General features: G+C 44.1%; 2 protein-coding genes across 16 annotated transcripts in view; one reads left to right on the top strand and one right to left on the bottom strand.

Moving 5' to 3' along the window:
- LOC129631274 (zinc finger protein OZF-like) overlaps positions 1–24,678 on the top strand; it is a 59,992-nt gene extending 35,314 nt beyond the window's left edge. For 4 of the 15 annotated variants that reach the window (XM_055552176.1, XM_055552180.1, XM_055552181.1 and 1 more), the window contains exons 2-5: positions 1,801–1,885; positions 3,010–3,085; positions 6,560–6,686; positions 19,946–24,678. In XM_055552176.1, coding sequence (XP_055408151.1) covers positions 3,050–3,085; positions 6,560–6,686; positions 19,946–21,519 — 1,737 coding nt within the window. In that variant the 5' untranslated portion in view covers positions 1,801–1,885; positions 3,010–3,049 and the 3' untranslated portion in view covers positions 21,520–24,678. Of the gene's footprint in view, positions 1–1,731; positions 1,886–3,009; positions 3,086–3,682; positions 3,734–4,620; positions 4,828–6,559; positions 6,687–7,414; positions 8,225–8,299; positions 8,606–10,415; positions 11,257–16,632; positions 16,884–18,156; positions 18,345–19,945 lie in introns of those variants that run through there. The other 11 variants (XM_055552179.1, XM_055552178.1, XM_055552185.1 and 8 more) reach the window with 10 other exon arrangements.
- On the bottom strand, positions 11,989–15,100 carry LOC129631273 (CTP synthase 1-like). Its single transcript, XM_055552175.1, has one exon. The coding sequence runs from the start codon at positions 14,633–14,635 to the stop codon at positions 12,860–12,862; it is 1,776 nt and encodes a 591-aa protein (XP_055408150.1). The 5' UTR covers positions 14,636–15,100; the 3' UTR covers positions 11,989–12,859.
- Positions 24,679–24,920: the final 242 nt, after the last annotated feature.

Raw genomic sequence — 24,920 nt, 5'->3', positions numbered from 1 at the left:
CTGTTGCCCTAGCGCTTTCTGTTCCTTCAGGTCTAGGCCAGAGAGGTCTCCCCATCTCTTTCTGATATTCTCTGTCATGTTAACCAGGTTTATTGCTTCTGTATTAATTACCCTGATCAGATATGCCCTTCTCCTTTAATTATTTGGAGTCTTTCCTCTTTTCCCTTCATTGAAGGGTTCACCGTATTCCTCTTCCTCCCAGGATGCTTGCAGCATCTCACTCTGGGGGTGAGGACTGGGACTGTGGGCTGGGCTGAAGAATCCTCAGGGATGATGGAGGTTATAGGCTTGGTGGTTATGGCTCCCATATTTGTTCTGGACATTTCAACTCTGATTGATCCTTACCCCATGTGGAGACTGAATTACTCAAAAGCTAAAGGATGTTGGAGTCCTAAAAGGCCTGGCAGATCCAGTGTCTTGAGGTGTCCCCATGTTTTAGTCTGCAGTGTCACTGCTCACTGCAGCCCCCAGGTCTTCTAAGCTCTGTCCATGCAGGGACCAGTTGCCATCTTGGACAGCAGCTTTGCCTTCTAGCAGTTCATCTGCTCAGTGGCAGATGCTGAGTTTCCTGTGATTAGACTGGTCAGTATCTTAGGGGAGTATGTAGGAGACGACACCTCCCTATCCCCAAACCACCTTCCCCTGGGGTATCTTCCAGTTAGCTATGAGCAGGGAAAACAGGAGCCGGTGAGATTGGGGCCACTCTCTCTTTGTGACTTCTTTACTGAACTCAGTCCAACCATCCCTCAACTACATAACGTCCTTGTTGCTAAGTGGTTTCCCCAAGAGGACCAGCTTCTTGGTCTCCATACTGAGTGTCCAGTGTCCTTGGATTTGCAGCTAGGGTGCATTTCTTTTGCAATGCCCACGCCTAGAGGTCTCTGTTCTTGTTCAGCTGTGCACAGAGAAGGGATGGAAAAATAGGAGAAAGTGAGGGGGAGCGTGTTGGGGTTTCCAGGAGGGTTGTGGGAGCAGGAGTGCACCTTTTAATGAACCCAATGAATGGTGTGTTTGTGTGTGTGAGAGAGAGAGACAAGCATAGTTGTGGGATCACGGAGCATGTGGACCTGTTGACAAAGGGGGTCCCAGTTCTGGCTGGAGGTCCTGGACGTGGGCTCATGGCTAATTGTGGGCTGCGTGGAATGGTGGGCGTGCCAGTGTCTTAGCTCAGTTTTCCGGGGACACAGATGCTGTGACTGAGGTTTGCATGACTGGGTTTAATTGGGAATCTCGTGATCACACCTGTGGAGGAAGAAAGGCTGTGGGATTGGGAAGAAGAATGTTATCCTGCAGTGTGTTAGAAGCAAGGGCTGAGCTGAGCCCACAGGGAGGTCTGGGTGCAGGAGGATGGGGACAGTGGTCCCAGAGAAGGGGGGCGGGATCCAGGAGGTGCCTCACAGCACCCCCTCCACACTGGATTTTTTGTGGTCTTTAGGGAGGGTGAGAATTAAGTATGCAACCCATAGCATAACTGCCGGTAAAACTCCAGAGATCACTTCGTGTGTTACCTTTGGTATTTCTGTTATTTTGAGTTGCTCATAAAGTTTCAGATGCATTTGGAAGTTAAAAAAAACACAAAACTTGCAGTGTTTCTGTGGAAGATATTGAAGTCGCATTGAGATATGTGCATCAGCCTACACATCTGTCTTTTATTATTAGAATTTGGAGATAACAGTTTGGGGACGGGCTGGGATCACTCATTTCTGACTCTTGTAACCCCTTGGCCTGTAGCCTGCAGGCTCCTCTCCATAGAATTCTCCAGGCAGGAATACTGGAGTGAGCTGCCATTCTCTTCTCCAGGGCGTCTTCCCAACCGAGGGATCGAACCCGGGTCTCCAACATTGGCAGCGGATTCTTTAACGTCTGAGCTACCAGAAAAGTCCTGGTAGGTAGCATACACTCAGAGAAACACAAACACGTATATAATGACATGCACCCATAAAAATGGCGATTTTTGTCACTTGGGACCACTTGGATGAATGTAGAGAATATTATGCTAAGTGAATTAAGGCAGGTAGGAAAAGACTGATTGTGTGTGCTCGCTTCTATGTGGAATGTAAAAATCTGAAACCACTAGTAGCAGACAGTGGGATGGTGGTTATCTGGGGCTGGGAGGTGGGGAAGATGGGGAGATGTTGGTCAAAAGGTAGAGACTTTTGAGTTGTAAAATGAGTGCGTCCTGGGGAGGTGTGTGCAGCATGCTGACCGTAGTTAATCCCGTTCTGTTACTGCCTGCTGGGAATGTGTCAGGAGAGTATGTCTTGAGTGTTATCACCATACACAGAACATGGGAATTTGGAGGTGATGGATGTGTTGGTTCGTGGATTGTGATAAATATTTCAGTGTAGACATGTGTCACATGGTCACATCGTGCATGGTATGTGTACACATCCCTTCTTGTTAGTCCGTTCAATGTCAGTCAGGCTGGAAAAGAAGAAAGTGGGAGGTAGGCTGGACTTGACCCCTTGAGTGTTATTCAGCCCAGGCTTCACATGAGATCATGAGGCATTTTGCCCGGGCATGTATTGTACCCCTCCCCCAACAGACACGCTCCTCAGGTTCTCATGTGGGGCCTTGCCCCAGGAATGTGCACAGAGCCACAGATGATTCTGGATCCTGCATTGAGCACCAGGGCTCTTAACCTCCACTTCTGAGACTGAGATCAGGCCCTGGGGGAGGGGAGGGTGCTCTGCTCTGAGTGGGGCTGGACCAGGGCCTGCTGTGTGACCTGAACGGCATCATGGGTCAGCGGAGGTGCCCCCTGCTGCTGTGTACATGAGGCCTCACCAGGAGGGGAGTGTGATCCGAGGGAAAGTGTGGAAAAGTCCCGTGTTGGACTCTGTGCTGCAGTTGACTGTCCTGAGTTCCTCCTGAGACAGTGGCCATAGAGGACTGTCTGTTCCACATGGTGAGGGCTTCCCTGTGTCTGTGGTTGGGGCTCAGGAAGGGGATGTGTTGACCCTAAGCATTAAATACCATGTTTTCCACCTTCTTGACACTCCTCTGAAGACTTGTGTTAGCTGAGGAATAAGCCCAGAACAGGAGGAAGATGAAAGAAAACGTGTCAGGAATGGCTCTTTCTCAGGTAAGGTCATATTCTCAGTGGATTCTCAATCTGTCCTGCCTGAAGTATCCATATTTGGACTCACTAATCTTGTCTGACTCTGCAGTGCCTTGTCTGACTCCTGTACATTCACACTCACCCGGGGCTTTCCCTCAGGGTCTGTCGTCCTCATTTAAATCCTGTCTCCCCGTGACCCGGTGACCTGGCCCTTTTGAGGAGGTTCCCCTGGGCACCGTGTTGGGCAGGGCTTCTCACCCACGGGTTGGAGACGGGGTCTCAGTGCTGTTGGGCAGCAGGGATTGCTTAGGGCCCATCTGGATGCACTGTCTGCTCTCTGTCAACCGGGGTAAAGAAGCTGCATATAGATGTGAGATATTAAAATGCATAATACGTGCCAAAATCTGAAAAAGAGTCCAATAAGGGGAAATCAGTCCTACTTTTTATAGTACATTTAAAACTAAGTGAGGACCTCCTTGAAAATCTTAAATGTTTGGGAGTGAAATGAAAAGTTCAGAAAGAGACCTCAGGGCTAGAGAGTGTTTCATTAGAGCATCTAATTTAAACTATGAAATATAGTTTGCTAATTATTTATTCTTCCTTTTTGGCCACACGATGCAGCTTGCAGGGTCTTAGTTCCTTGAGGAGGACTTGAACCTGAAATGCTGTGGTGTAAGTGCAAGATCTTAAACCCTGGACTGACAGGGAATTCCCCCAACTTTCCTAATCTTGATGCAATATTTGGTCATGGAATGAAAAGATAAACTTTGGGTTTTGTTAATAACTACATACCTAACAATAAGAAGATAACATTACTATATTTAAATATACTTTTCTGCTGTACTGGCTCTTCATTGCTTCACTGGCTTTATCCAGTTCTGGTGAGTGATGGCCACTCTCTAGTTGTGGTGTGTGGGCTCCTCATTATGGTGGCTTCTCTTTTCTTGCAGCCCAGGCTCTAGAGCATGCTGGCTTCAGTAGTTTCACCTGCTGGGCTCTAGAGCTCTGGCTCAGAAATTGAGGCTCACAGGCTTAGATGCCCTTTGGCATGTGGAATCTTTATCGACCAGGTATCACACCTGTGTCTCTTGCACTGCCCAGTGGATTCTTTACCACTGAGCCTCCAGGAAAGCCCTCATATTATTTTTAAATATAGCTATTATATACAGATTAGAATAAGTCTTCTGTATATTACTTTCTGCTTGTATTTTCATTTTTTTGAACTAGTATAAGATAATGTTGAGGACTTCCCTGGTGGTACAGTGGATAAGAATGTGCCTGCCAATGTAGGGTGCATGGGTCCCATCCCAGGTCCAGGAAGATGCCTCAGAGCAACGACGCCCAGGCGCCATAACTACTTAAACCCACACACTCTAGATTCTGTGCTCCAAAACAAGAGAAGCCACTGTAATGAGAAGCCCGTGCACTGCAGCTGCACATACAGAAAGCTTCCTCATAGCAAGAAAGACTCGGCAAAACCAAAATAAATAACTTGAAAAAGACATAGAATGCAGACAAATTACTGGAGTACAAACTGATGCATTTTTAATGTCCTAAAGATGCTGAAATACACGTGAATAAAAGAAAACGAGAGTATCATCCCAGAATGTGTCAAAAGGCATCACCTTGGAGTAGGAGATGGCCACTCACTCCAGTATTCTTGCCTGAAAATCCCATGAACAGAGGAGCATGGCGGGCTACCATGAGGTCGCAAAGATCTGACCCGACTGAGCAACAAAGCAACAACAACCTCCACACACAGCAGAGTGAGCTCTGAAAAACAAATCTAAACCTCTGCTTTACCTCCTGCAGATTCTTCAGTGACTTCCAGTTACTTTTGGAATAAAGTCCTAAATCCAAAGACCTTGTAGAAAGCGGCCTCTACCTGGCATCACCCCTCTTTGTTCCCTGTGTCCCAGTTAGACTGACTGACTTGCTGTTCACTAAATACCTTCCTGCCTCAGAGCCAGCACTCAGGCTGTTCTCTCTGCTTGCAACACTCTTCCATTTCCCACCTTGCCAGTCCTAAGTGCTTCCTCCTCATGGAGACCTTGTGTGATTTCTTGATGTACGTCAAGACTTTCTGATAAATCTTCTCTTAGCACCAGGCCTGTTTCAGAGCACATGTTGCAATAGTAACTTTAAAATTATGGATGTAATTGGGTGGCTGGCTGCTAGACTGCAAGCTCCATTATGTTCACTGCTGTACTCCCAGTTTGGGGCCCATGTTGGCACTCTGTAAATTTGGATTGAAAGAAAAAATAGGTCTTCCTTGTTTCAACCAGTTGTGTGTTTACATTTGCATGTGTGAGTGCATGGATCTGTAATTCCATGGTTTTATTACAGAACATCATCTCATAAACATGTTTTATGCTTTGTAGCAGTTGAAATTGTATCTTAAGTGTTTTCCATTCCTTTAAGTTTTTTCTACCTCATTACGTGAATGATGGAAACAGTAGTAAGAGTATTGACATTGTGTGGTTGGTGGGAAGAGCGGGTGACCCTGTACAGTGACCATTTGTCCTATAGTCGTGTCCGACTCTTTGTGATCCAATGGGCCATAACCCTTCAGGCTCCTCTGTCCCTGGAATTCTCCAGGCAAGAATACGGGAGTGGGTTGCCATGCCCTCCTCCTCCAGGGGGATCTTCCCCCTGGAGATATGAACACCATGTCCCCTGCATTGCAGGCAGATTCTTTACCGCTGAGCCTTAGGGCAACCCAGATACCTACATATGATACTGCATATTATAATGTTCCCTGTGCATTCAGAAGGAGGTAGATAGTAAATTAATTTGTGAATATTTTTCTGTCCATCTATCATGTCTGTCTTTCCTTGGCTGACAAAAGATCTGGGATTCTACACCTCCATTGCACTTCAGCTTTCTTGAACTTGTTTCAGGTATTCTTGGAACTCTCTCTGGATATACTTTGCTGCTCTGGTATTTCTGTTGCCAGTCCCAACCACCTGACCTCAGGTGCTGTTGTCTCATTTCTTAACTGTTTCATCTGCGAACATTCTTAGAATGACAGAGTTTTCATGGTAAGATGGACCCAGATCTTCCTCTAATGTGCTGTTATGTTGACGATAAGTTCATCTGTGTAAAGTCTTAGAGTAATGCTTAGTGTGTCGGAAGTGTTGAGATACCTGTCATCAGTGTGATGATGTCATAATCAAAACAATGTGTGTTCTTTAAAGCCGCTGTGGACTTTGTCGTCTCTGAAGACACCAGTCTTGTAACTCATCTAGATGGTGAATGTCCCTCGGTGTGTATAGTGTAACACTTATGCATAAAGAACTCACTGGTTGAATTTATTTTTATATTCTGCATGTATTGTCCATACGAGTGACAAATTCATGCTTATTGAAAGATGTCATAGTCTTATGAAAGAACAGGAAAATTACCTGAATTGATCATTACCCCTCTAACCTCTTCTCATTTTGTGTGAAAATAAGAATCCTCCCGAGCGCCTGTTAGTGAAATGTGCTTTCATTTCAGACACAGTTGACCGTTGAGGATGTGGACATCAAGTTCACTCCAGAGGAGTGGGAATGCCTGGACCCTGCTCAGAGGGCCTTGTACCGGGATGTGATGGTGGAGACCTACAAGAACCTGCTGTCTGTGGGTGAGGATCACTTCCCTGTGAAGTTGGATTCTGGTTTGGGGGTATCTCTGTGTTTTCCCTCTGTGTCTCTTGCCAGCCCCCGTTTTGCTTGACTGAGTTCATAGCCTTGTCCTTTCTTTGGGTGATCTGCCCACTGTGTGATACACAAACTTGTACACAGCTTAAGTATTTATAAAGCTGATTTCGAACTTTAAAATATCCAATTCCCTGTTTTCTACCCTTGTATTCTTGGTTCAGTAGTTCTTGGAAAGAACTAGATACATGGATGCCTGTGTGCTCAGTTGGTACAGTTGTGTCTGACTCTGCAACCCAGTAGACCGTAGCCCTCCAGGCTGCTCTATCCATGGGATTCTCCTGGCAAGACTACTGGAGTAGGTTCCCATGCCCTGGTCCAGGGGCTTTTCCCTCGCAGGGATTGAAGCCGTGTCTCCTGCGTGGCAGGTGGATACTTTACCTTTGAGCCCCAAGGAAGTCCAGGTATCTGCATATTATACTGTATATTATACTGTTTCCTGTGCATTCAGAAGGACACAGATATTAAATTAATTTGTGAATGTTTTTCTGTCTGTCTATAATGGCCATCACTTCTTGGCTGACAAAAGAAGTTGGATTTTACACCTGGCAATGCAGGAGGCACAGGGTCTAGGTCCTCTCTAAAGCAGGCTGCCAGGAGCCGGCATATTGCATATTGAGTGCATATTGCATATTGAGTGCAGCACTTTCCACAGCATCATCTTTCAGGATCTGGAATAGCTCAACTGGAATTCTATCACTGCCGGGAGCCAGCGTGAGGCACTCCGCCCATGACAAAGGTCATGAGGAAGGAGGCTCGGCATACGCAAAGGCGGGATCGAGCCTCAGGAGTCCCCCTGGAAATTCTCGAGCATCTACCCCCAAAACCAGAGTCTGCCTACTTTCTGCTTTGTGCTTTCACCTACACCTCTGACTTTACAGGGGGCTGTCCTCCACTACCTCTCTCTGAAAAAAGAGTTAGCTTACAGCTCCAGTTAATAATTCTTGGATGTGACAGTGTTTCAACCTACAAACTCCTTTGGAAAAAATCTAGCCTGCCTGAATAGGTTTTTCCGGCCACATGTGATTGTTCAGAGCCTCCCAACTGTGAGAGGCAGGAGATGTTCTAAACTGCCTAAACACAGATTCCTTTGAGTAGTTAAAAGATTGATTAGAAAATGTATTGGTGAAGGGTTTTTCACTTGTTGGGCCAATGTTTGCTGCTAAGTCTCCATACTCCTTACCTACTGTGTCCTTGGCAGTGTATTGATTGATATAATGGGTGTATAGAAATGTAAAATGCCGCTTTGTCCAATGCTTTTTGGAAGGCTGGCGCCTGACTTTGGAATAATCACCTTTAGAGAAAGATAAGTTTCTTAAAATGTTAACAGGCCTCCGGGCCAGAAGATGATGTCAATCACCTGAACTTTTGCATATGATAAGTTTGCAGGAAGAAAGCCTGGCTTGCTGCATGACTCTACCCCTTCCCCCATTATCCTCTATGCATACCTTAAGGTATAAAAACTACTTTGGAAAATAAAGTGCGGGCCTTGTTCACTGAAACTTGGTCTCCCCATGTCACTCTCTCTCCCAAATTCCAGCTGAGCGTCCATCTGGAGCGCGGATGTCCTCTGCGACCATTTATTTGCCTGGGCTTCTAAGACCCACTCGAGAAGGTGTCTAAGGCGGGGCACCTTCCGCTATTCGAGAGGGCGCCTGCGGCCTCCGTGGTCAGAGCTAACCTGGTGTCACGGGTTATATTGATTTTCCGCGTAAACCAAGCCACTCAGCTTCTTTTCTCCACTGAATTTTCCTACTGAGCTATCCTTATTTCAGCCGCTTTTCTCCACTGAATTTCCTCACTGAGCTATCCTTATTCTATTACTCTTTGTATCCTTAATTAAAGTGTAATTAAACAGTTATTCCCTGACCCTCGCCTAGCCGTCTGTCCTTCGAATACCCTGGATCAGCCGGGGCTGGTCCCCGGCAGCAGGCCTGTGAGCTTGCTTCTAACCTGGCTGGACACTGCCCTGACTGTGAGTGCCCTGACTGCTTGCTGTGAGTGCAAAGCTTGCAGCACCAGAGATAGATCGGGGACAACTCTTGAGATTGTTGAGCCCTTGGAGGTGCCCTGGCCTACTCAGCTGTAGGCTTAGCAACATTATAAGTTTTGTAAGACAAACAAATAGTATTAACATGCAACCAAAGCTGCTATTTGCTCACAGATTGCTGATGATATCAATTAGCGTCCTGGGATTATAAGGGCGAACCCAAAACTGCAATCTTTGAAGTCTCACCCATGACTGTAACATGCTGCCTGGGACCTTTTCCCCACTAGGGCTCCAGATGGGCTGTGTCCCGATACTTCCCAGCACTGTTTGAGTCTGGATGTTGGTCAGAACCCAATTTGGTTATGTATCTTCTGCTGTTTCTACTTTGCTTTTCTTTTATTGTTAGCATATTGAAAGTCAGCTTGATAATTCTATAATAAGTATTTGTATTATTTATTTCTACAGAACAAGTGGCTTATTTTGTTAACAAATCTTTGAACTTGAGGTGAAAGTGACAACATTTGGCAAAACTTTAATTGGCCCTGTGAGCAGTATTTGTGAGACAAAATGCCACTCTGTAAGAAAAAAGAGGTTAAGGTTGATGAAGTTTTTATTTCCTAATAGGAAGATTTGCGTTACTACTAGTTCGCTGATACCGGAGAAGGCAATGGCACCCCACTCCAGTATTGTAGCCTGGAAAATCCCATGGACGGAGGAGCCTGGTGGGCTGCAGTCCATGGGGTTGCTAAGAGTCGGACACGACTGAGCGACCTTTCTTTCACTTTTCACTTTCATGCATTGGAGAAGGAAATGGCAACCCACTCCAGTGTTCTTGCCTGGAGAATCCCAGGGACGGGGGACCCTAGTGGGCTGCTGTCTATGGGGTTGCACAGAGTTAGACACGACTGAAGCGACTTAGCAGCAGCAGCAGCAGCAGTTAGCTGATACATGGGATGTTTTCACTGGATAGTGTGAAAATTGGAACCTTAAAGAGGGCTGTACCCTTAGAAGTTACTGAATATTTGTGACTCTCACCCATTGAGAAAGGATAAGAATGCCATGCTGGATGAGAGGCTGGATCCTTCTCTCTCCTACTGTGAGGTACATAAAATGAAAGGGAAACTCACTCAGTCATGTCAGAGTCTTTGCGACCCCATGGACTATAGAGTCCATGGGATTCTCCAGGCCAGAATTCTGCAGTGAGTAGCCTTTCCCTTCTTCAAGGGATCTTCCCAACCCAGGTATTGAACCCAGGTCTCCCCTTTATTGCTGGAGGATTCTTTACCAGCTGAGCCACCAGGGAAGTACAGGAGGTACATAAAATGATTTTAAAATTGTCTGAAGAGAAGTTACAACTGGAAACAGAATTATGCGATTAGTGATAATGGTTGTCCATATTACAATGTCAAATTATATATTAGCTGATCAAATTCTCACATTTTAAGTGGGCGCTCTCCTGTGCTGGCCCACATCTCTTAACAGTGTCCCCCACTGCCTTTCTGTCTCCATTATCTTTGTCCTGTTGTGGCCTTTCACCCCTCCTACCTCTCTGTCTCCCTCTCCATCAGCTAGTCCCCTTCTAACTTACCCTGTCTCTCAGTGGGGAGGGGGAGCCCAGCTTCCCCCACTCCTGCCCCCACTCTAACAAATGTCTTTACCCCTTCAGATTCTTCTGATCAAGAGAGGAGCCCCATTTCCCAAGATGGACAATCTATGATTTTTATCATCCATCTGCCCCGGTTAATCACAGTCAATTTGAACACTGTTTACTCTGTATTTTAGATATAAGACTGTGACTATTGAAAAGGAAGATAAGTTTTTTGACACAGGGATTGCTGTGATATTCTTTAGACTCTGGAGAAAACTGGTTAAAATGATTTTTCCTTTTTTCTTTTGAAACTAAAAAACCATTTCTTTTTGCATATGGAATAAAAACAGCTAGCTTCTTAAAAAGCCCTGCCTACAGAAAAGCTTGAAGTTAACCTTTACCAGGGATCCCAGATGACTAGTGGTAAAGAAGCTGCCTGCCAGTGTGGGAGACACTGGAGATGAACCCACAGGAGATGTGGGTTCAATTGCTGGCTTGGGAAGATCCCCAGGAGGAGGATACCAACTCCAATAGAGTCAGAGAGACATTTTAAATCTGTCTGGATTTATGCATGTCTCAGTGTGTGTCTTTGATTTTGGATAATATTGCTGAGGTTTATTTGTAAATGAGCTCTTACTCAATTGGCTTTAAAAGAAAGGAAGCACTTGGGCTTCCCTGGTGGCTCAATGGTAAAGAATCCACCTGCCAGTGCAAAGCACAGGTTCTATCCCTGGTCCAGGGAGACTCCACATGCTGCAGAGCAGCTAAGCCCATACACCACCACCACTGAAGCCCACGTGCTCTAGAGCTCATGGTCCACAAGAGAAGTAGCTACAATGAGAAGCTCATTCACCACAACTAGAGAGTAGTCCCCGCTTGACACAACGAGAGAAAGACAGAGCAGTGATGATGACCCAGTGAAGCCAAAAATAATAAATGAATTAAAAAAAAAACAAACAGTAAGTGCATACAAATCAATTAGAAGGGACATTAACCTAAATGAATTTCAGGTTCATGTGAACTGGGAAATATTCAATATTAAATATCTAGTATTAATGTTTACTCATCTAATTATGACTTATCTTGAGTCATCCACATTGTGTAATACTTCTGTTGTGTTACATTGAGAGATTTAGGACTATTGATGAATATGTTTGGTGCTACTCTGAGATGCTCTCTATAAGAAAGCAAATGTTTTTAGAAGTTATCGGTAGTATTTATGTTCACTAATCTAGAAAATGCAATATAAAGCACAGTTCATGGTTGCTTAAGGAAGGTAAGATGTGTGTTTTCAGTGAGAAAGGTGTGAGAAATGAAATTGAGTTTGGATGCTCATAGCAATGAGTGGAAGCTGGAAGGAAGGTCTTCATTTCCCAGGCCAAGAGTCCTGACCATTGGACCACAGCAGCCAACAATTAGGGCTAAGGTCCCTAGTGTTGCCTAGTCAATAATGTTGTTGCTTATTGTCCCTAGTCAATAAAGAATTCAGATGAAGAAGCACAAGGTAAAGAGTAAAGGAAAATGTTTATTAAAAGGAAAAGTACATGCAGAAAGGCGCATGGGCTAGATCAGAGAGAGCGCCCCACCTTTGGTAAATGTCAATTCTTTTTATTTATTTTTTTTATTTATTTTTTTTTTCTCTTGCTCTGCGTTATTTATTTCTTAAGTTAGAGTATACACCGAGTCCAGCCAGGATATAACAGGCACGCAGCTCCACCTGTCGTTACACCACATTAAGAAAATAGCTTTTCATATTGCATTCCAACCGGAAACACCATTCTGGAAGGAGACAGTCCCCTTGAGCAAAGCTGTCTACATAAGAGAGAGGTTTAGAGGGAGTGTCCCGAAAAGATCCTTTGTTCTTTGTTAAGTGACCCCTTGATGCAAGGAGTGATTCTGGGGGGGACTCGCAGCCAGAGGACAGGGATTCAACACACTCAGACTTAAGGGAGACAGAGTTCTTGTCTCATGTGATGCCAAACTGACTGTCCTGAGCAAATCCAAGCCGCGGTTGCCACAGAGAGTCCCCAGCACAGGACAGCCGGCGCTCTGTCTCTGGTTTCCCTCTTCCTCGTGGCAAGGGGTGCCCATGGGTTCTGGCACCGGGTCGTGAGCACAGCTGCACTCGCCCTTCCACGCCCACTAGGCAGCATGGCACACCTCTTATAACGGCCTTAGGGGAAGGAACAGCTGCACACGCGAAGCCACAGTGATGCAGTGTGGCCACAGAAGCTCCGTGACCGAGGGCTGCCCCGGCACCCGGCCCTCACCTGCTCGGCCCCAACGTCCTGCCTCTCACCCGAGGCTCGAGGACTGCAGAGGAGAGCGCGGGACATCCAGCAGCACACCGTGCGGGAGCTGGTACACACGGCAGGACATCAAGTCACGGTCTCCCCGGATCCCTTCCCCCATAATAAAATAATCTTAATAAAAACATAATTTAAAGGAAGTGTCAAAAGCTGAGTGTAAAATCAAAGCTGTAAACTCCTGAAGTCCAAAGGCTCTCTTCAAGAATTATCCCATCAGTCATGGTTTATTGAAGGAAACTTCAGTTCAGTGATTTCAGAGTCAGGGGAGCTGCTTCCACTTCTGTCACTGTAGGTGTCCCTGGGCGAGAGCCTGCAGCCTTTCTGGAGGTAATGCGGGAGCCTTCCCACGGAGGCTAGGAGGAGACCAAAGTACGGTGGGGAAGGCTTGATAGGTCTGGACAGAAACTCAGGGTGATACTGCACTCCGACGAAAAAGGGATGATCTTCCAACTCCACAATTTCCATTCTCTCTCCTTCAACATCTTGGCCAACGAACTTCAAGCCTTGCTCCTCCAAACACTTTTTCAAGACTGGATTCACCTCAAACCTGTGGCGGTGCCTCTCCTCCAGGTAATCTGGATCTCCGTAGAGTTTCCTCATGACGGAGTTCTTGGTCTGGAACAGAGTTCTCCTCTTGCCCAGCCGCATGGTTCCACCCATCTGGCCAGGGTTGTGTTCCGGCATGTCTATGACCACGGGATGATTGGTGTTGGGGTCAAACTCTGTAGAATTGGCATCTTGCCATCCCAGCACATTTCTTGAAAATTCAACCACTGCCAACTGCATTCCTAAGCACACACCCAAAAAAGGCTTCTTCTGTTTCCGAGCCCAGGAGATGGCTTGGATTTTTCCTTCAGTCCCTCGTACACCAAATCCTCCTGGAACCAGCACGCCATGAGCGCTACAGAGCTTCTGCCAGGCCTCGTGGTAGCGCACTGGCTCCTCCTGCAAGGTGCTGGGCTCCAGGTCCGTGGAATCTACGTACTTGATTTCCAGTTTGTGGTTGATGGCCAGTGCAGAATGCTCCAGAGCTTTAATGACAGAAGCGTACGAGTCTGAGAACTTGGTGTATTTTCCCACGAGGGCAATAGAACAGGTCTCCAGCAAGCGATCATATCTGTCGGCCATCTCTTTCCACTTCATCAGCATTTTTCGTGGCTGCCTCTCAATAGGAAGGTCAAGTCTCCGGAGGAAATAATCTACAACCCCCTGCTCCTCTAACAATAAGGGGACTCGGTAGATGGACGAGACATCATGGACACAGATCACTTGTTCAGGTTCCACATGGCAGAACATCGATATTTTCTCTTTCACTGACGTGTCAAGAGGATTTGAGCACCTGCGCACAACCAGATCTGGGGAAAGCCCAAGCCCTCTGAGTTCCCGAACACTGTTCTGGGTGGGTTTAGTCTTCTGTTCCCCTGTTGAACTTGGCTGCGGCACGAGGCTGACGTGAATATTACAGAAGTTCTCTCTTTTGACCTTGAACTGGAATTGACGGAAGGCCTCAATAAAGGGCATGCTTTCTATATCTCCTACTGTCCCACCGAGCTCGATAACACACACTTGAGGTTCCAGACCATCTTCATCCACAGGTATTAAGGCCTGTCTCATTACCCACTCCTGGATCGCATCTGTGATGTGCGGGACCACTTGGACGGTTTTCCCCAAATAATCTCCTTTGCGTTCCTTGTTAATGACGTACTGATAGATCTTGCCAGTGGTCAGATTATTGTCCTTGGTGAGGCGGATATCAAGGAAACGTTCATAGTTACCCAGGTCAAGGTCTACTTCCCCACCATCATCCAGCACAAAAACCTCACCATGCTCATAAGGAGAGAATGTGCCAGCATCAATGTTAATATACGGGTCAATTTTAATGGAGGTCACATGTAAGCCACATGACTTAAGTATCGTGCCCACGCTGCTGGCAATGATTCCTTTTCCAATTCCTGATATGACACCGCCAGTAACTAGAATGTACTTCATTTTACTTGTTGACCAGCAATCTCTTCCAGGTATGTCATAAGGAGAGACTGTACATACTGGAGGAAAAGGACATCAGATAATAAACCAGTCTGAAGCACATACTGGGCAGAAGACTCAGAGAGGGAAGAGAAGATTAAATCTTAAGAGCAGGGGTGGCAAGGAACAGAAGATTCAGACTTGGTGAGAGAAAAAGGGGTGGATAGATGCAAGAACTGCAGAGGAGAGAGGTGAGCAGACAAACAGCGACAGGCTCACCAGGGAGAATTTACCACTGGCTCCGGCTTCAGAGGCTCAGAAATGTCACTGGGTCAGTAAACCCGAATGTGATCAAAACAAGAAACACAATCACAAGTAGAATGTTTTGGCATGGTCCAGGACATTTTCCTCCTCTGGAAACACTTCCATGTGAAGCCAAATTATAATAAAAATAAGCTAAGAAAGGAACAAGGAAACTGGGGAGTTCTGCTTGAAACATTCCCCTGCCCCGCTGTGTTCCTCCCCAAGGCAGGAATGAACATACTTGGCAAAGAGATGAGAATGCTTAGAATGTCCTCCCTACTTGGACAGCAAGAAAGACACCCAACCATGTCCTGCTCTTTCTATTCTGTTGCAGCATTCCCAAAAGCATGCTCCTTGGTTTTGTCAAAATGTACACAGGACTCCCAAAAAGGGCTTTATGGACAGATAAATCAGAGAAATGCTGGTTAAGCAGTCAACTGGCTTCTTTAATGCAAGACCCATGGGAGCCTTTAATAAGTCAATGTGTACTGTGATTTCCCAAAGGGATATACAGTCTGCAGTTTCTCCAAACATGTTTGACTCCAAGTCCCTAGTATTTGAGAGACACCCTGCTCTCACTTCACACCTGAACAGTGCCTTACTGACGTGTGAGTATGGCACCCCACTCCAGTACTCTTGCCTGGAAAATCCCATGGACGGAGGAGCCTGGTAGGCTGCAGTCCATGGGGTCGCTAAGAGTCGGACACGACTGAGCGACTTCACTTTCACTTTTCACTTTCATGCATTGGAGGAGGAAATGGCACTCCACTCCAGTGTTCTTGCCTGGAGAATCCCAGGGACGGAGGGGCCTGGTGGGCTGCCGTCTATGGGGTCGCACAGAGTCGGACACGACTGAAGCGACTTAGCAGCAGCAGTAGCAGCCAGGCTATGGTCTAGTCTCACTGATTAAATTTTGGATGTTCCTAGAAATTCCTCAACCATTCTGAGTGGGTACAGAGTGGATTACTTCTATAGAAGACTCATCTCATCCATTTGCATTTAATTGGCCTTGATTTTACTCACAGAGGATAACACCTCTCTTTAGGGGAGATTCCTGTAGCCCTTAACAGTGCCTGACAATAAATATCCCAACGTACTCAGAGACCAGGCAGGAGATGCTGATGGGAGATACTGACGGGTTAGTCACTCCCATGGATGGCCTACCCAATAGCTAAGTGCTACTGTGCTAGACACTTTAGGGACCACAAAAATTACTCAGATTTGGGCCCACAGCTCAATTTGCAGTCCAGTTAGAGAGACAGAACCATTTACAAATAAATGAGTAATCTAGTGATGGCAGGTAGCAGAGGGATGATATGTGACAGGTATAAATGGGGAAGACAGAGCAGAAAGCTGTCAATAGCAAGACAAGAGTAAGTACCATGGACATCACAAAAAGGTGGACGTAGCGAAGAGAGGATCCAGACACCTCCTGCTACGTGGACCTGACAATGGCTTTGAAGGGCAAGGGAACAGAGTGGACAGGAAGGTGACAGCTATCTACAGAACACAGACGCAGGGCCAAGAAAAGAGACTGAGAGTGAGGGGGGTCTGGGGATGGTGGGAAATAAATTGCAAATTTAGACAAGGGCCTAAACCATGTGGCAACTTTGAGTGCTCAATCTGAGCTTCAGTCGGAAGGTGAGGAGACACGGGAAGATTTTCAAGCACAGAAGTAACATATATCAAGATGCATCAGAGGAATTCAACAAAGATGAAACAGCAACAAAGATGTTGTTGGTAAATGTTGAGATCCAGCTGCAGCTCCACCGGTCATGTACTGGGACCTGTCAAGTCACGGAAGCCGCCTGAAGCCCGAATCCTTACATCTGTTAAACCGGGCTGAGAATCTCCGCATCGCCCGTGTCACAGGACTGCTGAGGCCGGCTTTAAATCCTGCCGTCGGCTAAGAAGCTAAAAGAGCGACGCTCACACTGAGCCCCGGCAGCCAGTCCAATTCTTTTTAAAGGTACAGTTTTCCAGGTCTTCGTCTCCCCTTGGGCCAGTCACCTTCCTTTGTCCCCTCTGGTTAATTTGTCTCAGGACCTCCCCCTGGGGTGTGAACGCACACCCTAACCAAGATGTATCTCGAAGTGAAGGCTTCTGGGAGAAGCAAGACTCATTATGGCCTGAATTATCCTCTGACTTGACCTCAAGCGACCTTTCTGCACATGTGTAGTATCTCCGTTAATAGGGTTTTTTCCTTTCTTTGTCATTGCCATGATTATTCCCTTGAGGTAAGAGACAAAGACTGGCTATTTACCCTGTATTTGTTAGCTATAGATTCCTCAAGTGGAGCCCAGCTATCTCTTGTCTCAGGGAATGCAGAGAGAAGGGTGACTGATTGTAGATATCCAATCTGGAGCACATCTGTCTCCTACGTAAAAATTACATTTTATTAGGGAAGAAGAAATTCAGTCTGACTTACAGGTGGCTGTTTACAAATGAAAAAAGTGATTTAAAAAAAAAAAGGAGAGAAAGGTTTATGGAAAGTGGACCCCAAGAAAAGAGGTGTCAAAGGGTAGGTCTTTTTATGATCTGTAGCAGTGTGTCATTTGACTCCTGTCAATGTTATTGCTTGATTTTGGGGAGCATGTGATGAGGTGTTTCAAAGGGATCTAATTCCTCTCTTTCCCCCTTCTGTGCTGGATTCCGTGGGATGTCCACTTTTTGGTCCATGTAGAGCAATAGTAATACCTCCAGAGCTGTAATCCCTGGAGCCAGCCTGATTCTCTTCCTATTCGCTGCACTTGGGAGACCTCATTGGAAGAAGGGAAGAGAATGGCCAATCTTTGATTGCATTTGGTATCTCAGATCCTACACAGAGCTGCCTTCAACCTGTTTTCCTGTTCAGAACCCTCAGCTATTCCTTTTGTTACTGCTTTTGCCACAACCTTCAGCGGTATGTGTGGGAGAAGGCAATGGCATCCCACTCCAGTACTCTTGCCTGGCAAGTCCCATGGACAGAGGAGCCTGGTAGGCTGCAGTCCATGGGGTCGCTAGGAGTCGGACACTACTGAGCGACTTCCCTTTCACTTTTCACTTTCATGCATTGGAGAAGGAAATGGCAACCCACTCCAGTGTTCTTGCCTGGAGAATCCCAGGGACGGGGGAGCCTGGTGGGCTGCCGTCTCTGGGGTCGCACAGAGTCGGACACGACTGAAGTGACTTAGCAGTAGCAGTAGCAGTCAGTGGTATGTGTAACAGGAATGTGGTTTTTATCTTCTGTTGTTGTAACTCAGGAAGCCTGTAAGAACGATGGACTCTGAGATCTTCTCTTCGATCCCCAGTCTTGCATATGTGAATCATGCTCCAGGTTCCTTCCGTCCATGCTCATACTGTACAAAATGACCCGTGCTCATCCACTGAACCACATTTTCAGGACATGGATTGATATGTGGGGGAGTGGTACTTGAGAAACCATTTATAGGTGAGATGGCTGAGTAAGGCTGTTTGTTACGCAGATCAGTTCTTGTGTCTCACTTGACCTTATCTTTTTAAAGTCATGAAGTTTGTTGTAACCTTTTGTAATCTGTTCTGCCCAAATGGGTCCTGGTGGTTAAGAACATGTATGAATCTGTAAGTCTGGGTTTCAGTCCTGCTTTGCTCATTACTTTCATGTGCCATAGAATTATGTTCATGAACCCTGGGAATCTACTACTTTTATTTGAAAAATTGAGGTAATTCATGCTTTTAGGTGTCATAGAATTTTGACTGTTTTACTGAAAAGGTCAGAAGTTACTTTTTATTTTTTTCCTGATCCATGTGGCTGATGGGATTTTAGTACTCCACTCAGGGATGGAATCTGTACCCCCTACAGTGTAATCATGTAATGCTATCCACTAGACCATCAGGAAATTTGCCTCAAAGGTTACTTATGCTTAAAATGCATACTTACTTCATGTCATGGTTATTGTGACATATCTTTTTGTCTGCATTACATCCTGTATATTGTTAATTTACATTTCGTTCTGAAGAGTTTGTCTCTGACTCTAGTTAATAAGTTTTCAAATAACATTCCTCTTTTATAGCGTATTCTTTACCTCTCAGCCATAAGGAACGCCCCAAAGCTTGTTCCTTTACATGTATCTTAGAGCCGATGAACCGAGTAAGTGAAGGATACTGTATAGATAGGCAATTGCTATATTGAGGGGCTGTTATTTAAGTAGAGATTTTTTCATTTATTAATTCTTTGTCATTTAAAGATGACAGTATTTTTTACACAGTATAACTCACACGAACCACTTGTTATAAAATGCCGTATGTCTGTCTAGTTATTGATTTATAAGAAGTATTTAGAAAAGTGTTCTTTCTTTTTTGTAAAAATTATTTTAGGGAATTCCCTGACAGTCCAGTGGATAGGATTCAGCACTTTCACTGCAGTGTCCTGGGTTTAATCCATGGTTAGAGAACTAAGATCTCATAAGCCCTAATGGGGAGGGGGGCTGTTTTACTAAATTCTTTATTTTCACTATGCAGTGTTTGTTGAACTGTTGTCAACTACCATTTATGTTTTACAGTTTTCGTTAGAATGCTTCCTTTGGATTATTTACCATTACAGTGTATTGCCTTGTTGATCCTTTCTTACTTAGTTGCTCAGTCCTTTCTGACACTGTGGTGTCATGGACTGTAGCCCGCCAATCTCCCCATCCATGGAATTTTTACTATTTTTTTATCCTCAATTATGAGACAGAAGTGTGTTTCTATCAAGTAGAATGAGCTTTGAGATAATCGTGGGAAAAGATCTTTTCCTTTGAGAATTGACATGGGTTTGCATAAAATGAATGTTTTCCTGATTGTGTCTTTCAAACTTGGGTACCCTAAAATTAATTTGAATTCTGTGTGATTGCTCTTTTCTTTTTTAAGGAGTTCTATTCCTTTAGTGTTCCTTATATTTTTAGTTCATCATTGGGAAGATTCAAAATACTGTTCAGGATGGGTATGACTTTTGGTATATCATGTGTTCAACAGGAAAAAATTTATTTATGAATTGTAATTAATACGATACCTGTGGTTCTTTATATCTTGTAGATGTGTCTCGTATAGATATGACCATGAAATTACAAGCAAAAGGAAACAGTGGAAAAGGAGAAATTTTTCAAAGAGTGATATTTGGGAGAGCTGAAACTTCTGAAATTAAAGATTTTTTCCTCGGGAAGATACAGGAAACTGTGGATGGTTTTGAGAGTCTGTGGACCGATAATGAAAGAAGAGACTACGGAATATCTATATCCTATAACAAAAATCTCACTGATGGAAGAGATCATCAGAGTAGAAATGATGCAGGAGATAAGCCTGTTGAAAGGCAGGGATCAAACTTTCATGATGAATTGCAGATGCTTCAGTCTGAAGGGACGATTTTTGAATGTAGTCAAGTCGTGATGCATATGAACAGTGGTGCTTCAGTTTTGCCAACTCATAGTGTCCACAAAGGCAATTCTCATAATAATGAGTGTGCTGTTATGCATCCCTCAGAACAGGCCCCAGACCCAGGACACAAGAAAAAATCTTACAAAAGTAATGAGTGTGGCATAACCATGCTTCAGGACTCAGAACTCACTAGACATCAAAGAATCCATATAGGAAGATTACCATATAAAGCTGACGTATGTGGCAAGGCATTTAATGATAATGTGAGGCTTGCAGTTCATCAGAGAAATCATACTGGAGAGAAACCGTATAAATGTGATGTATTTGGCCACTGCTTTAAGCACAATGCACACCTTCAAAACCATGGGAGAACTCATACTGGAGAGAAACCATATAAATGTAATGTGTGTGCAAAAGCCTTTACTTGCAAAGAAAGTCGGGCACTTCATCCGATCCTTCATACTGGAGAAAAACCATATAAATGTGATATATGTGGCCGTGGCTATACTCGAAAGTCAGACCTTGGAATTCATCAGAGAGTTCATACTGGAGAGAAGCCATATACATGTGATGTGTGTGGCCGTGGCTATACTCGAAAGTCAGACCTTGGAATTCATCAGAGAGTTCATACTGGAGAGAAGCCATATAAGTGTGATCTCTGTGGACAGGCCTTTACTCGCAAAGAAAGCTACACAGTTCATCAGAGCCTTCATACTGGAGAGAAACCATATAAATGTGATGTGTGTGGCTGTGGCTATACTCGAAAGTCACGCCTTGGAATTCATCAGAGAGTTCATTCTGGAGAGAAGCCATATAAGTGTGATCTCTGTGGACAGGCCTTTACTCACAAAGAAAGCCACACAGTTCATCAGATCCTTCATACTGGAGAGAAACCATATAAATGTGATGTGTGTGGCCGTGGCTATACTCAAAAAGCACAACTTGTAATTCATCAGAGAGTTCATTCTGGAGAGAAGCCATATAAGTGTGATCTGTGTGAACAGGCCTTTACTCGCAAAGAAAGCCACACAGTTCATCAGATCCTTCATACTGGAGAGAAACCATATAAATGTGATGTATGTGGCCGTGGCTATACTCGAAGCAGACAACTTGCAATTCATTGGAGGCTTCATACTGGAGAGAAGCCATATAAATGTGATATATGTGGCAAGGCCTTTAGTGTAAATAGAAGCCTTAGAACTCATCGGAAAATTCATACCGAAGAGAAACCATAAAAATGTGATGTATGTGGCAAGGCCTTTAGAGTAAAAGGAAGCCTTACATCTCATCAGAAAATTCATACTGGACAGAAGGCATATCAATGTGATGTATGTGGCAAGGTCTTTAGTTTCAAATCAGCCTTAACTCTCCATCAGGCAGTTCATACAGGAGAGAAAGCACAGAAATGTATCTATGGGGCAAAGTCTTCAATTCCAGCTGTTACTTTGCAGTTCATTGGAGAACTCATTTTCAAGAGATGTTTGTGGCAAGCCCTTTAGTCAAACTGCAAACCTTGCAATTAATCGGAGAATTCATACTGGAGAGAAAGCATATGAATGTGTTGTCTGTGGCAAGGCCTTTAGTCATATTGGTAAGCTTGCAGTTTATCCAAAATTCATACTGGAGAATAACCATATAAATGTGTTGCGTGTAGCTGATCCTTTACTTGAAGTGCACAACATGGAATTCATCAGAGAATTAATACTGGAGAGAAAACAAATGTGATCTCAATGTCAAGGCTTGTAATCTAAACACAAACCTTGCAGTTCGTCAGAGAATTCATATTAGAAACCTTACAATTGAAACAATGGTTACAAACTTTAGTGCTCAGTCAGCCTTAACTCACCATCAGGTAGTTCATATAGGAGAGAAAGCATAGAAATATAATGTATGTGGCCAGTTTTTTACTTGAAATGACTGTCATAGGAAGCATCAGATAATTCATAGTGGAGAAAACTGTTACAAATGAAACAATTGTGAGAAGCATTTTAGTGCAACTGTGATGAGTGTGGCGGAGCGTTTAATCTGAGTTCAGGCCTTATGATTCACCAGAGAATTTGTACTGTATAGAAAGCATACAAATGAAATGAATGTGGCAAAGCTTCTAGTTCATGTTCAGCCTTAACTGACCATTCGGCAGTTCATACAGGAGAGAAGCCACATAAATGGGACTTATATGACAAAGCCTGCAGTCACAAGGAATGACTTTGCAGATCATCTGAGAATCAGTACTGCAGTGAAAACATACAAATGACTACATTTGTATGTAAATATAGTAAACAACTGCAGTAAACTACGTGAAGTTTTTGACCTTCCGAAAAGTCAAACTGGAGGAAACTGCACAAATGTGGTCGATGTGGCAAAGGCTTGATTCTGTGTTCAGATCTAACTAATCCTCAGGTAATTAATTCTGAATTGAAATCTTACCCACGTAGTGCAAGTGGTAAGTCTTTTGCATGGCATTCAGTTTTTTACAAAACATGAGAAAATGCTTCCCGGCAAGAATCCATACATTCAGAGCACAGTCAATCCCTCCAGTGGAGGAAATCATGTAAATGTCTGCAGCCAGGATTTCAATAATGGGCTGATGATTCCCATCATCAAAGAATTCATAATGCAAAGAAATCTTAGAAATATGAGTGTGGAAAATCCTTCAGGTGGCATTCAGGCCTAAAAAGACATCAGGTGACCCATACTCCAGAGGACTTCCAAAGATAATCAATGTGGCCAGGCTTTTTCTTTATACCTTAGGCTTCTTGAGCATATTCACACTAGGTAAAAACTGTATCAATGTAATAAGTGTCGGGTTTTTAGGCAACAATCCAACTTTAGGCTTCATTAAAGAAGTCATTTTGCAGAGAAAGCTTACAAGGGACATGAGTATGTAAAACCTTTACTCGGGGGTCACATCTCACCAACTATCAGATCTTCCATGCTACAGAGAAGCTTACTAGTGCAGAATATGTGGCAAGGCTTTTAGGTGCTCCCTGTATCTCAGTGTTCAGCAAATACTTTATACTTAGAAATGCAACTTTTATGGCAGTTGTCACAATTACTGCTCCCTCTTTAGGTATCTAAAAACATATATCCTATAGATAAACCACACAAATACAATATCTGGAAAGAATTTTACCCAAACATCGAAGTTGGGAAACATTCTGGAGCAGTGCTTTACAAATGCAATGGAGGTGGAGAAAGTTTCAGCTTGAGTTGAAGTATTAGACAACAAGACTCCATAGTAAAGAGGAGTCTTGGAATTGGATGGCAAAGGCCTTTCTGCAGGCTTCAGAGTGCACTAGGCTTCAGAATATATGTTTCAGAGAAACCACACAAGTAATGTGCTCACTAAATCCTTAAGGCAAAGATCAAAATGATGGAACCTGAGGGCAAGCTTACGGAAGTAATGAATTTTTTCATGAGATATTCACACCTTGGGTGTGATTTATGCAGGTCAGAAACTACAGATAAACTGAATTTGGAAATACATTTAAGAAAATTTATTTCCTCAAGATTCTCCCCAAGATTCATATCGGGGCGAATCCTTAGAATTGTAATGACTTTCATAAAATTTTGGGACAGTTCTTACAACAGATCACATGAGAAGATTCATTTTAGGATTAAATCTTTAGTTTTCCAACAATGAACCTCCTGTGTTATGGCAGTATAATTATGTTAAGTATGTTGAAACTTCCTGATCTGTTGAAATGATCACTAATCTTCAGTGTATATTTAATTACTTGAGTTTTCTTGAAAAGGTGATGTTATTTTTTAATGACATTTCTGCAAGGTTTGAAAGCTTTTATAGCTTTCTTAGGGAGTTTCATGATGGTTTCTGCAGAGAAATCAGTAAGATGAAGGAGCAGACTTCATTAGGTGTGCTTCATTAATATCCATCTTTCGTGGGTAAACAGGGACACTAAAATATCGAATTCAGTGGTGTGTGAATTAGGATCAGCAAGGGACAGAGAAGCATGTCAAACCATGACAGGACTCAGCATGCTCATTATGTTCAGGATGCCCTTCTGTACACAGGCCACCGTGATTATAGGACTGAATGATGTACCATCTGCCTATGCAAAGAGCAACCTGGACATTAAGGGACTTGGGCTTTTCATGGGAGGGGAGTTGACAGGTTACTGAAGACTGATTATGTGGGAGAACTTATAGCAGGGGAATGCTGGTCATTTTCTCCCTTAACTGGCTGTTTCCATTGCATATAAATGATTAATGGAAACTTCTTGGAAATTGAAGAAAATGGGATCAAAAGAACCAGAAAAGTATGCGTGTGTATCTGTTTCATCACTGATTGCTGCAATTTGTGTTGTACTTCTGTTTTCTTCAGAATATTTCCTAAGTCTTGTAATCTAATAAAATTTGTATCATTTTCCCCATAACCCTGAATGGATCATGTTTCTTCCAACAACACAGTTTTTCACCACCTCAACTTCATAACAGAAACTAGGAATGCACCAAAGGCACTCCAGGTAGAAAAAATGTAGAATTTCTTTTCATGATGACATCAAACAATAGACAATTTTGGGATTATATACTTATAATTTGCACTTCAGTTATTACAGCACACTCTGTCCATAACGGAACAATTAATATTTCCGATGTCTGCTTGTGCCAAAATGAA

The sequence above is a fragment of the Bubalus kerabau genome, chromosome 17 (assembly GCF_029407905.1).
Source record: "Bubalus kerabau isolate K-KA32 ecotype Philippines breed swamp buffalo chromosome 17, PCC_UOA_SB_1v2, whole genome shotgun sequence".
Lineage (NCBI taxonomy): Eukaryota > Metazoa > Chordata > Mammalia > Artiodactyla > Bovidae > Bubalus > Bubalus kerabau.
This window is presented reverse-complemented; position numbering and strand designations above follow the sequence as displayed.

What these genes read in the sequence shown, in the direction of transcription:
- LOC129631273 (XM_055552175.1), bottom strand. Translation starts at nt 14,635, where the DNA reads ATGAAGTACATTCTAGTTACTGGCGGTGTCATATCAGGAATTGGAAAA.